Genomic DNA, 13,763 nt, shown 5'->3' with positions numbered 1-13,763 from the left:
ACTAGAGAGTCCACACACCACAACTAGAGAGTCCACACACCACAACTAGAGAAGTACACACACCACAACTAGAGAAGTCCACACACCACAACTAGAGAAGTCCACACACCACAACTAGAGAAGTCCACACACCACAACTAGAGAAGTACACACACCACAACTAGAGAAGTCCACACACCACAACTAGAGAGCCCACACACCACAACTAGAGAAGTCCACACACCACAACTAGAGAGTCAACACACCACAACCAGAGAAGTCCACACACCACAACTAGAGAGTCAACACACCACAACCAGAGAAGTCCACACACCACAACTAGAGAGCCCACACACCACAACTAGAGAAGTACACACACCACAACTAGAGAAGTCCACACACCACAACTAGAGAAGTACACACACCACAACTAGAGAAGTCCACATGCTACAACAAAGATACCGTGTAGGATGACTAAGACCTGACGTAGCCAAATAAATGAATATTGAAAAAATTAAGTAAGAAGGGGTTTCACAATGAAATTCATCACAAACACTGTACTTTGGTCTTCCATGGCCTTAAGATAACACTAGGGTTTGAGCTCTGCATAGGTGGTAGGAAATTAGCCCTTTAGAGAAGTTTCACTCTAGTAAACAACTCTCCCAAGGACTTTAAAAAGAAAAAGAAAAAAAAACACGGAAAAGAATCCCAACTAAAAGACAGGGCTGGCATAATGACGGTATTTCATTCGAAGGATATGTTGAAAGTCATTGTGTCTTATTTGTCGCTCACAGCAATCCTGTGCTTTAAAACAAGAGAAGTGATACTCCACCTTGTTGATTTCAACATTAAACACAGAAAACCTGATGCCTTGTCAATGAACTGCTGTTTTCTGTAGTCAGGCAAACCCTCTGACTTTTTGGAGAAATAAAAATTACTGAGCTTTAGGAGTTTTCTTGTTTAACTTTTTCTTCCTTTCAACTCTGGCCAAGTGTACTTACCATTGTGAAAGTGGAAGGGTTTATGTCAACTGGTGCCCTGGCATCTGGAAATGAAGGGACTCTCTTTATATAACCAATATTAAAGAGAGGAAATGAGGGAGCAAGTGAGCGGTGAGGGAGGGTGGGGGATACAAAGTATGACATTCTCTGTTGTTCCCCTCCGCCAGCTCCTCATCCTGGCAGTTGGAGAGCTCTGGTGCTGTGTGTGGGAATCTTGCATGTTGCCAAGTCATTTTACCTTTGCAAAAGGAGAAATGAAGCTGGTAATGCAGACCAGACCAGCGTCGGCAAACAGCTTGGCCACCTCTGCAATCCGGCGGATATTTTCTTCTCTGTCCCAAGTAGAGAATCCAAGGTTTTTGTTGAGGCCTTGACGGATGTTGTCCCCATCGAGGGAGTAGCAAGGGATGGCGTGGGAGACGAGATACTCTTCCAGAGCAAAACTGATCGTTGTTTTTCCAGCACCAGAGAGACCTGTTGAGAACAGTCAAGACAAGACTGGAGATGTCTCTGTTTAAGATGATAAATTGTGACTGATTCTCAGTTTCACCTAATTCAAGAGTAATTAAAACCCTCATGACAATCATTTGATTGACCTCAAATCCAAACCATTCAAATCTAGAAAAAGTGAAACTTACTGAAAGTTAAGTACTAGCATTTCTTTCAAATCTTGAAATAGCTATTTGTCCTTTATTAGGATTATAGCCTTTCAGAGCAGAAGAGGTTTGTCAATAGGGAGACCTTCGCAGGCTCCATATAGTCCCTGGGGATTCTGCTTTTGAGACAGGCTGGGACCTGGGACCCTTTACTAGAGAGCTTGCACCTCAACAAAGGTCTCCTGAAGCAACAGATACAAAGAGATACAAACAGATACAAACAGATACTAAGGGACTCAAAGTCACTACACCCTGGCATAGTTGGAGCAAATCATAAAGAAAAAGATACAAAACCCCACAAACCAAGGGTCATTTCTGAGGTGCCTGGGAGCAAAAGCAGGGTATTGTGGCATGCTCCCCACACACAGCACTGCTAAGAGGGTCAGCTGATCACCTAAGCCATACCCCCAGCCCGTCCTGCCCCTCCTCTCCTGTCCCCTCCCCTGGAGGAGGATATGGTAACTCACTCCAGATTATCGCCTGGAGAATCCCACGGACAGAGAAACCTGGTGGGCTACCATCCATAGGGTTGCAAAGTGTGCAACACGACTGAAGTGACTTAGCATGCAATGTGATAAATTCCTCTTAAAACATGTGCAGTTGTAGGACAGGAGAAATGAGATTCCTGAGTCTCTGGTACATTCTTTTGTATCAGAAAATGAGAGAAATAGTAGAAATTTCCAAATACAGTTAACTGTATTAATATAGATCATTGGAATATTTATTTTAATACATTGAAGTAACACCAGTTATATTTACTGAGAGCTTTACTAGGGACCAGGACCTCTGCTAAGCACATACATGTTTTATTTCATTCTGCTGCTGCTGCTAAGTCGCTTCAGTCGTGTCCGACTCTGTGCGACCCCATAGACGGCAGCCCACCAGGCTCCCCCGTCTCTGGGATTCTCCAGGCAAGAACGCTGGAGTGGGTTGCCATTTCCTTCTCCAATGCATGAAAGTGAAAAGTGAAAAGGAAGTCGCTCAGTCATGTCTGACCCTCAGCGACCCCATGGACTGCAGCCCACCAGGCTCCTCCGTCCATGGAATTTTCCAGGCAAGAGTACTGGAGTGGGGTGCCATTATTTCATTCAGTTCTACCTATACCTCTATGAGGAGGTACTATCTTCATTCTCATTTTACAAATAGGAGGCTTAGCAAGCTTGATCCCAAATCACACAACTAATGTAGGTGAAGCTGAGGCCCAACTTCAATTCCCTAGATTTGAAGAATCTGGTTTCTCCTGATTTGCCTGGTCAGCATCCAACATCTGTAATTTGAGAATAAAAAATAAATGAGGACAAGACTTTTTGAAAGTTAAGAAAAGATGGATGAGATTTTGTTTTTCTCTTCCACTAGTTCTTTTTTTTTCTTTTCAAGGGTGTTTCAAATTAGGAAAAATGGACTCTGTGTATATAGTTTTTTAAAAAATATTTATTATTTATTTGGCTGTGCCAGGTCTTAGTTGCGGCACGTGCAATCTTCAATCTTCCTTTAGATGTGGCATGAGAACTCGCTTGCGGCATGTGGGATCTAGTTCCCCGACTAGGAGTGGAACCTAGGCCCCTTGCATTGGGAGCACCAAGTCTTAGCCACTGGACCCCCAGGGAAGTCCTTGTATATATTTTGATTCAAAATTTAAATGAACACACGAAGGCAAACACATTGCAAGAGGGAAACGTCTGGAGTGTAGCCATTTTATCCACTGCTGCACAACACGTCTCTTAGAGGGAACCTGGGGAAACATCAGGCATTGAGACCAGTGAACCTGCCTTCTGGAACAAAGCAGGCCCACTGTGTAGCCTCACCCTGGAAAGTGGGAAAAGTTGCTGTTCCAGGCATGGACGAAACCAGGAAGCCAAGGACGAGTGCTGCAGGCACTAGGAAATAACTTGAAAAAGAAGAATGAAGCTGCTTTAGACAGGAACAGGAAGACTCAGAAGGGCAAGAAAAGACGCAAGGCAGATCCTTGCTTGCTGTGTTTTTTAGAATTATCTTCAGGTTAGAATAAACCCACATTTGTGAGCAAACAGTAACACATAAGTTGATTTCATAACCTGGACAAAAATATCTTTGCATCTAAGCTAATCTTGATGTGAAATATTACGTCTACAAAATGAACATGGTTTTTTTTTTTTCTTTTGAGTACAGCCTATCTCAGACCTGCATTTCCAGGCATCAGCTTCCTCTACCTATACTCAGAAAATATAGGTAACACCCCGGACTAATTCCAGTTCTGTCACTAACCCTTAGCTTTGACATTCTGGGGTTATAAAAACACAAGTAAAAGAAGATTCATTTGGTTACTTAGGTGGGAATGAGTTATTATTATACAAAAGCGACCATCCTCAGCTACATAGAAAACATAGAGTTTTTCTTCTTGCCTGGATTTTAATATTTTTAATAAGAAAAATATCCCCCTAGAATGTTAAAACATCTGAAAAGAATAAAGAACATCTCTAATGGACAGCCAAAGCTTGATGTCAATTAGGAAAGCCTCATTTTTAACTGCTAGTGGACATGGAACAACAGACTGGTTCCAAATAGGAAAAGGAGTACGTCAAGGCTGTATACTGTCACCATGCTTATTTAACTTCTATGCAGAGTACATCATGAGAAACACTGGACTGGAAGAAGCACAAGCTGGAATCAAGATTGCTGGGAGAAATACCAATGACCTCAGATATGCAGATGACACCACTTTTATGGCAGAAAGTGAAGAAGAACTAAAGAGCCTCTTGATGAAAGTGAAAGAGGAGAGTGAAAAAGTTGGCTTAAAGCTCAACATTCAGAAAACTAAGATCATGGCATCTGGTTCCATTACTTCATGGAAAATAGATGGGAAAACAGTGGAAACAGTGGCTGACTTTGTTTTTTTGGGCTCCAATATCACTGCAGATGGTGATTGCAGCCATAAAATTAAAAGACGCTTACTCCTTGGAAGGAAAGTTATTACCAACCTAGACAGCATATTAAAAAGAAGAGATATTACTTTGTCAACAAAGGTCTGTCTAGTCAAGCCTATGGTTTTTCCAGTAGTCATGTATGGATGTGAGAGTTAGACTATAAATAAAGCTGAGCACTGAAGAATTGATGCTTTTGAACTGTGGTGTTGAAGAGGACTCTTGAGAATCCCTTGGACTGCAAGGAGATCCAACCAGTCCATCCTAAAGGAAATCAGTCCTGGGTGTTCATTGGAAGGATTGATATTGAAGCTGAAACTCTAATATTTTGGCTACCTGATTCAAAGAGCTGACTCATTTGAAAAGACCCTGATGCTGGGAAAGATTGAAGGCAGGAGAAAGGGACGACAGAGGATGAGATGGTTGGATGGCATCACTGACTCAATGGACATGAGTCTGGGTAAACTCCGGAAGTTGGTGATGGACAAAGGGAGGCCTGGCGTGCTGCGGTTCATGGGGTCACAAAGAGTTGGACACGACTGAGCAACTGAACTGAACTGAAATGTGCTTAGGCATGAAATTGAGGATTACAGAATTCCTTAGAGCTGAAAGGGAATGTCATAATCAACTTGTCCATCCTTTCTTGTCAAAGAGGTGGAAACAGAACTAGAGACATTCTATGACCTAACGTAAGTCCTATTTCTCACAGATGGGTAGAATTAGGAATGACACCCAAGCTTTCTACTACAGCTCTCAGCCTCCTTCTAATGTTAAAATACACATGGAATATGTATATGTGACACATAAAACATGTCACATTATTTTCCTTAAAATTGTGTGTTACCACCAATTTTTAGTCAAAATAAAATACATTTAAATCTCAGCACAGCATACCTGTCAGCCATACGGTACATCCTCGGAAACCACCCCGTGTTCCAACCACCTGCCCTCTCTTATTCCTGCTCACATGATGGGCCTGATACACAATATTGGTGGATTTCTGCTGGTTCTCCTACAAAACAAGAAAAAGAACAATATTTGAAAATAAAATAATAAATCTCATATGTATCAGTTCAGTTCAGTCACTCATTCCTGTCCGACTCTTTGTGACCCCATGAATCGCAGCACGCCAGGCCTCCCTGTCCATCCCCAACTCCCAGAGTTCACTCAGACTCACGTCCATTGAGTCAGTGATGCCATCCAGCCATCTCATCCTCTGTCCTCCCCTTCTCCTCCTGCCCCCAACCCCTCCCAGCATCAGAGTCTTTTCCAATGAGTCAACTCTTCGCATGAGGTGGCCAAAGTACTGGAGTTTCAGCTTTAGCATCATTCCTTCCTAAGAAATCCCAGGGCTGATCTCCTTCAGAATGGACTGGTTGGATCTCCTTGCAGCCCAAGGGACTCTCAAGAGTCTTCTCCAACACCACAGTTCAAAAGCATCAATTCTTTGGCGCTCAGCTTTCTTCACAGTCCAACTCTCACATCCATACATGACCACAGGAAAAACCATAGCCTTGACTAGATGAACCTTTGTTGGCAAAGTAATGTCCCTGCTTTTGAATATGCTATCTAGATTGGTCATAACTTTCCTTCCAAGGAGTAAGCGGCTTTTAATTTCATGGCTGCAGTCACCATCTGCAGTGATTTTGGAGCCTAGAAAAATAAAGTCTGACACTGTTTCCACTGTTTTCCCATCTATTTCCCATGAAGTGATGGGACCGGATGCCATGATCTTCGTTTTCTGAATGTTGAGCTTTAAGCCAACTTTTTCACTCTCCACTTTCACTTTCATCAAGAGGCTTTTTAGTTCCTCTTCACTTTCTGCCATAAGGGTGGTGTCATCTGCATATCTGAGGCTATTGATATTTCTCCCAGCAATCTTGATTCCAGCTTGTGTTTCTTCCAGTCCAGCGTTTCTCATGATGTACTCTGCATATAAGTTAAATAAGCAGGGTGACAATACACAGCCTTGACGTACTCCTTTTCCTATTTGGAACCAGTCTGTTGTTCCATGTCCAGTTCTAACTGTTGTTTCCTGACCTGCATACAGATTTCTCAAGAGGCAGGTCAGGTGGTCTGGTATTCCCATCTCTTGAAGAATTTTCCACAGTTTATTGTGATCCACACAGTCAAAGGCTTTGGCATAGTCAATAAAGCAGAAATAGATGTTTTTCTGGAACTCTCTTGCTTTTTCCATGATCCAAGGGATGTTGGCAATTTGATCTCTGGTTCCTCTGCCTTTTCTAAAACCAGCTTGAACATCAGGAAGTTCATGGTTCACGTATTGCTGAAGCCTGGCTTGGAGAATTTTGAGCATTACTTTACTAGCATGTGAGATGAGTGTGATTGTGCGGTAGTTTGAGCATTCTTTGGCATTTCCTTTCTTTGGGATTGGAATAAAAACTGACCTTTTCCAGTCCTGTGGCCACTGCTGAGTTTTCCAAATTTGCTGGCATATGTATACATACAATAAAATAATAGAATACATAGTCTTGCTAACTAAAACTCATCCTTTATAACTGGCATAAGTCAGGAAGCATTTATAGGAGGCTTCCTGTGTGCTGTATTGGAACTGTCATGAATCCTCTGTCCCTTATCAATTCCTGAATATTCAGGAATTAAGAGGAGTTGGCAAACCGCTCTTGGGGCTGAGGAATGCATGCATTTCCTTCGTTAGTTCTTCCATACAGTGATAAGTAACTATTTACGACCCTCCTCCTTTTTATGAACCATATGGTAAAAGTGATTATTTACAACCCTCTCTCTTTGATATGGATTGCCTTATGTTTCCTTGATAATTTGTAAATTACGGGCGGCTAAGGAACTTACAGATACACAACTAGAATTAAAGCATACTCAGGAATCTTGTTCTCATTGGAACTCTCCTATTTTTGCTATAAAAAAGAAATCTAACAAATGGCATCTCCTAAAAGACCTTAGAAAAGTTAATGCATCTATGAAACCTATGAATGCATTACAACCAGGAATCCCAGCACCTACCACTATTCCTCAAAATTGGCATATTATCATTATTGATTTACAAGATTGCTTTCTAAATATACCTTTACACCCTTTAGACCGAGAGAGATTTGCTTTCTCTCTCCCTTATCTGAATCGTATCGGACCTCATAAACGGTGCCAGTGGACTGTACTGCCACAAGGGATGACGAACTCTCCCACCACGTGTCTGTACTACGTAGCCAAAGCCCTTGAGCCTGTGAGAAAGCAATTTCCTAACTTTCTTGGTATTCACTATATGGATGATATATAGTTTTCGGCTCCATCTATCTTAGAAACTCAACACATGTTTGATATAGCTCAACTATGCTTAGAAAACTGAATTAATCATTGCCTCTGAAAAAATTCAAACCTCTACACCTTACCATTACTTGGGGTTCATTGTTAATAGACAACATACTACTTCCCAACTAACTCAGATCCGTACTGATAAATTATCAACCTTAAAGGATTTTCAAAAGCTCTTAGGTGATATAAATTGGATTAGACCCTCTTTAGGCATTGCTAATTATCAACTGAATAAACTATTTAATATTTTAAAAGGAGATCCTAATTTAAATAGCCCTCATTCATTTTCTCAAGAGGTATGAGAGGAACTCTGTTTAGTGCAAAATAAATTACAAAAACAATTTCTTACTCACATCAAACTAGATTTGCCTCTAGAATTATTTATACTCCCCTCTCTTCATTCTCCCACAGGACTTCTTCCCCAAAAGAACACCCAGTAGAATGGATCTATACCTGTTTTAGGGAAATAAAGTCACTTACACCCTACCTTGATTTAATTGCTCTAATCATCATCAATGGAAGAAATAGGACTAAAATTCTAATGGCTCTGATCCTCATAAAATTGTAATACCTATCCATAAATCTCAATTTGAGAAAGCATTACAAACTTCTACCGATTTCCAAATAGCGTTTCTGGAATATTTTCGAGAAATTTCATTTCACTATCCTTCTGGTGAGCTGTGAAATTGCTTCAGAAATACTGAATTTATTATTTCTCGCATTATCAGCTCACAACCTATACCACAAGCTGAGATTTTTTTTATGCTGCTGCTGCTGCTAAGTAACTTCAGTCGTGTCTGACTCTGTGCGACCCCATAGACAGCAGCTCACCAGGCTCCCCGTCCCTGGGATTCTCCAGGCAAGAACACGGAGTGGGTTGCCATTTCCTTCTCCAATGCATGAAAGTGAAAAGTGAAAGTGAAGTCGCTCAGTCGTGTCGGACTCTTCGCCGCCCCATGGACTGCAGCCTACTAGGCTCCTCTGTCCATGGGATTTTCCAGGCAAGAGTACTGGAGTGGGGTGCCATTGCCTTCTCCATTTTTTTTTTTTATATATATAGATGGGACTAAAAATGCCAAAGATTCATTCTGGTCTCTTAAGGAATATAAAGTCTTTTATACTAAATTTCATTCCACTCAACAAAATGAATTACACGCTCTTATGCATTGGAGAAGGAAATGGCAACCCACTCCAGTGTTCTTGCCTGGAGAATCCCAGGGATGTGGGAGCCTGGTGGGCTGCCATCTATGGGGTCGCACAGAATCGGACACAACTGAAGCGACTTAGCAGTAGCAGCAGCAGCATTCAAATTATTTGCCTACATCCTTACCCCATTAATATAGTCTCTGATTCAATATATTCAGTTTTTGTATTCAAAAATATAGAAACCTCCACCATAAATTCCAATCAACCTATTATTCAACAACTTTTTTTCGAACTACAATCTGCTGTTAGAAACCACAATTCTCCCATTTATATTACACATATTTGAGCACATTGTTGTCTTCTCGGCCCCAAGACTCATGGCAATGAGCAGGCTGATAAACTGGTTTCCTTTGCTATTCCAGAGGAACAGCATGCTCTGTTGTGTAACAATTTTGGCTCCCTACACCAGCTAGGGAAAATCCCATACCACCAGGCTAAAGAAATTACCAGTAATTGCTCTACTGTAGACCCATTCATCTTCGACCCATGGCACAAGGTATTAATCCTCGTGGTTTGCAACCTAATGAACTATGGCAAATGGATGTAAAGCATTGCCCTGAACTTTCTCCCTCTTCTCTCCTGCATGTCTGTATCGACACTAATTCTTCTTTTGTTTGGGCCCCACCTCTTCACGGTGAGGCTACACAACACGTTATAACTCACTTATTACCTCGTTTGCTGTAATGGGAGCTCCTGGTTCTATAAAAACAGACAATGGGCCCGCCTGTATTTCTAGACACTTTAAACAATTTTTACGATCTTTTTTTATTAAACCTATTACAGGTATTCCTTATAATCCACAGGCACAAGGCATAGTCGAATGAGCACATCACACACTGAGTTGCAAATAAAAAATAATTTAAAAGGGGGAATACAAGGGAATACCTACCGGACTGTTTGGACCCCTGCCCCCACAAACCCTTGGTCTTTTACTTGGCCGACCTAGTTTGACTTCTAAAGGAATTACTGTTCACTGTGGAGTAATTGATTCAGATTATAAAGGAGAAATTCAAATTATGATGTCATCTCAGATTTTATGGCAATTCAATCAGGGGGATAAAATTTCTCAATTACTTCTTTTACCTTACATTTCTATTAACTCCTCTAATGATGTACGGATGGGCGGATTGGGCAGTATAGATCAGAAACGGTCCTTTTGGACATCATTAGTATCTGAATTTGCTGACCGACTATAAATATCAAAATTAATGGTAAAAGATTTTCTGGTCTCCTCGACACTGGACCTGATATTACTATTATTTCCAAACATTTATGGTCCAAATCTTGGCCTGTACAAAAAAGTTCTTGCCAAATTGCAGGGACTTCTCAAACCAAAGTACAGGAGGTTTATCAGAGTACTCAAATTTATCCATTTGAGGGACCAGAAGACCAACCTGCAACATTAAGACCTTCTGTGATAGATGCACCCCTTAATCTAATAGGAAGGGACTTACTTATGCAATGGAAAACTCAGATATACGTTCCACATTTTTCCTAGGGGCCACCGCTCATTTAACAAATAATACAATTATTAAAATAACTTGGAAGAATGACGAGCCTATTTGGACAGAGCAGTGGCCCCTCAAAAGAGAAATTACAGGCAGCTAAGGAACTTACTGAGCGCCTGAACTGAACTGAACTGAAGGAACTTATAGACACACAACTAGAATTAAAGCATACTCAGGAATCTTGTTCTCATTGGAACTCTCCTATTTTTGTTATAAAAAAGAAGTCTAACAAATGGCGTCTCCTAACAGACCTTAGAAAAGTTAATACATCTATGAAACCTATGGGTGCATTACAACCAGGAATCCCATCACCTACCACTATTCCTCAAAATTGGCATATTATCATTATTGATTTACAAGATTGCTTTCTAAATATACCTTTACACCCTTTAGACTGAGAGAGATTCGCTTTCTCTCTCCCTTATCTGAATCGTATCGGACCTCATAAACGGTGCCAGTGGACTGTACTGCCACAAGGGATGACGAACTCTCCCACCACGTGTCTGTACTACGTAGCCAAAGCCCTTGAGCCTGTGAGAAAGCAATTTCCTCACTTTCTTGGTATTCACTATATGGATGATATATTGTTTTCGGCTCCATCTATCTTAGAAACTCAACACATGTTTGATATAGCTCAACTATGCTTTAAAAACTCTGGATTAATCATTGCCGCTGAAAAAATTCAAATGTCTACACCTTATCATTACTTGGGGTTTGTTGTTAATAGACAACGTATTACTCCCCAACTAACTCAGATCTGTACTGATAAACTTTCAACCTTAAAGGATTTTCAAAAGCTCTTAGGTGATATAAATTGGATTAGATCTTCTTTAGGCATTGCTAATTATCAACTGAATAACCTATTTAATATTTTAAAAGGAGATCCTGATTTAATAGCCCTCGTTCACTTTCTCAAGAGGCACGAGAGGAACTCTATTTAGTGCAAAATAAATTACAAAAACAATTTCTTACTCGCATCAAACTAGATTTGCCTCTAGAATTATTTATACTCCCCTCTCTTCAGTCTCCCACAGGACTTCTTCCCCAAAAGAACACCCAGTTGAATGCATCTATACGTTTTAGGGAAATAAAGTCACTTACACCCTACCTTGATTTAATTGCTCTAATCATCATCAATGGAAGAAATAGGACTAAAACTCTAATTGGCTCTGATCCTCATAAAATTGTAATGGTGCTGCTGCTGCTGCTAAGTCGCTTCAGTCGTGTCCGACTCTGTGCGACCCCATAGACTGCAGCCCACCAGGCTCCCCTGTCCCTGGGATTCTCCAGGCAAGAACACTGGAGTGGATTGCCATTTCCTTCTCCAATGCATGAAAGTGAAAAGTGAAAGTGAAGTCGCTCAGTCGTGTCCGACTCTTAGCGACCCCACGGACTTCAGCCTACCAGGCTCCTCCGTCCATGGGATTTTCCAGGCAAGAGTACTGGAGTGGGGTGCCATCGACTTCTCCTACAAATTTCTACCAATTTCCAAATAGCATTTCTGGAATATTTTTGAGAAATTTCATTTCATTATCCTTCTGGTAAGCTGCAGAATTGCTTCAGAAATGCTGAATTTATTATTTCTCACATTATCAGCTCATAGACTATACCACAAGCTGAGGTTTTTTTATATAGATGGGACTAAAAACGCCAAAGCTTCATTCTGGTCTCTTAAGGAATATAACGTCTTTTACACTAAATTTCATTCTGCTCAACAAAATGAATTATATGCTCTTATTCAAGTTATTTGCCTACATCCTTACCTCATTAATATAGTCTCTGATTCTATATATTCAGGTTTTGTATTAAAAAATATAGAAACCTCTACCATAAATTCCAATCAACCTATTATTCAACAACTCTTTTTCAAACTACAATCTGCTGTTAGAAACCACAATTCTCCCATTTATATTACACATATTTGAGCACATTCTTGCCTTCCCAGCCCCAGACTCATGGCAATGAGCAGACTGATAAACTGGTTTCCTTTGCTATTCCAGAGGAACAGCATGCTCTGCTGTGTAACAATTCTGGCTCCCTACACCAGCTAGGGAAAATCCCATACCACCAGGCTAAAGAAATTACCAGTAATTGCTCTACTGTAGACCCATTCATCCTCGACCCATGGCACAAGGTATTAATCCTCGCGGTTTGCAACCTAATGAACTATGGCAAATGGATGTAAAGCATTGCCCTGAACTTTCTCCCTCTTCTCTCTTGCGTGTCTGTATCGACACTAATTCTTTTGTTTGGGCCCCACCTCTTCACGGTGAGGCTACACAACACGTTATAACTCACTTATTACCTCGTTTGCTGTAATGGGAGCTCCTGGTTCTATAAAAACAGACAATGGGCCCGCCTGTATTTCTAGACACTTAAACAATTTTTACGATCTTTTTTTATTAAACATATTACAGGTATTCCTTATAATCCACAGGCACAAGGCATAGTCGAATGAGCACATCACACACTGAGTTGCAAATAAAAAAAATTTAAAAGGGGGAATACACAGGAACACTACTGTCTTCCTTATCTAAAGCAGACTTTACTAGATTCCAACATAAGATATTTTCTAAACCTGTGAGTATTTTTAATACAGCTTTATTTGTTTTAAATTTTTTTAACTTACCACAGGGAGATATCTTAACAAGAGCAGACAAACATTTCGAGGCATTGAAGGACACTTCTCTTCCTCTGCCCTTTTGGTACCAAGACAGGTTAAAGAAACAGTGGAAATCTGGGAAACTAATCTTACAGGGAAAGGGGTATGCTTGTATTTCCCCAGAAGGATCCACCGAACTTGCATGGCTTCCTCTTTGGAAGATTCGACCCAAAGGGGCCCCTGGCCTTCAAAATAGAGATGAAACAACAAATATCCCAGGAGGAAGAAATTCCAATATGGGACATGGCGGCTCTGAAGATCTCCAGGAAGCACCGCCCTTGGCAGCATCAACCCTATTCTCTCCCCACTTGGGGACAAATAAAAACCCTTACTAATCGAGCTGAAAATTTGGTCTCTCAACAGGGAATGCCTCAGAGTCCTGAATACATTCTCCTGGCCATGCTCAGTCTCCTGGCCTGTACCTCCCCTGTTCGAGCTCTAACTAGTCACACTTACTGGGCTTACATACCTAACCCCTCTCTACAACAGGTGGTCAAATGGACGGAGAAAGGACCAATCGTTTCAACTAATGACTCTATACATAT

At 41.0% G+C, this 13,763-nt stretch overlaps 1 protein-coding gene across 3 annotated transcripts in view; it reads right to left on the bottom strand.

The window, feature by feature from the left end:
• The window catches only part of PAPSS2 (3'-phosphoadenosine 5'-phosphosulfate synthase 2), a 113,539-nt gene that overhangs the window by 37,478 nt on the left and 62,298 nt on the right, over nucleotides 1–13,763 (bottom strand). For all 3 annotated transcript variants that reach the window (NM_001076075.2, XM_024985730.2, XM_059881918.1), the window contains exons 2-3: nucleotides 5,431–5,548; nucleotides 1,219–1,454 (exon numbers count right to left, since the gene is read on the bottom strand). In NM_001076075.2, coding sequence (NP_001069543.1) covers nucleotides 1,219–1,454; nucleotides 5,431–5,548 — 354 coding nt within the window. The remainder of the gene's footprint in view (nucleotides 1–1,218; nucleotides 1,455–5,430; nucleotides 5,549–13,763) is intronic.

Source organism: Bos taurus, chromosome 26 (assembly GCF_002263795.3).
Source record: "Bos taurus isolate L1 Dominette 01449 registration number 42190680 breed Hereford chromosome 26, ARS-UCD2.0, whole genome shotgun sequence".
Classification (NCBI taxonomy): domain Eukaryota; kingdom Metazoa; phylum Chordata; class Mammalia; order Artiodactyla; family Bovidae; genus Bos; species Bos taurus.
This window is presented reverse-complemented; position numbering and strand designations above follow the sequence as displayed.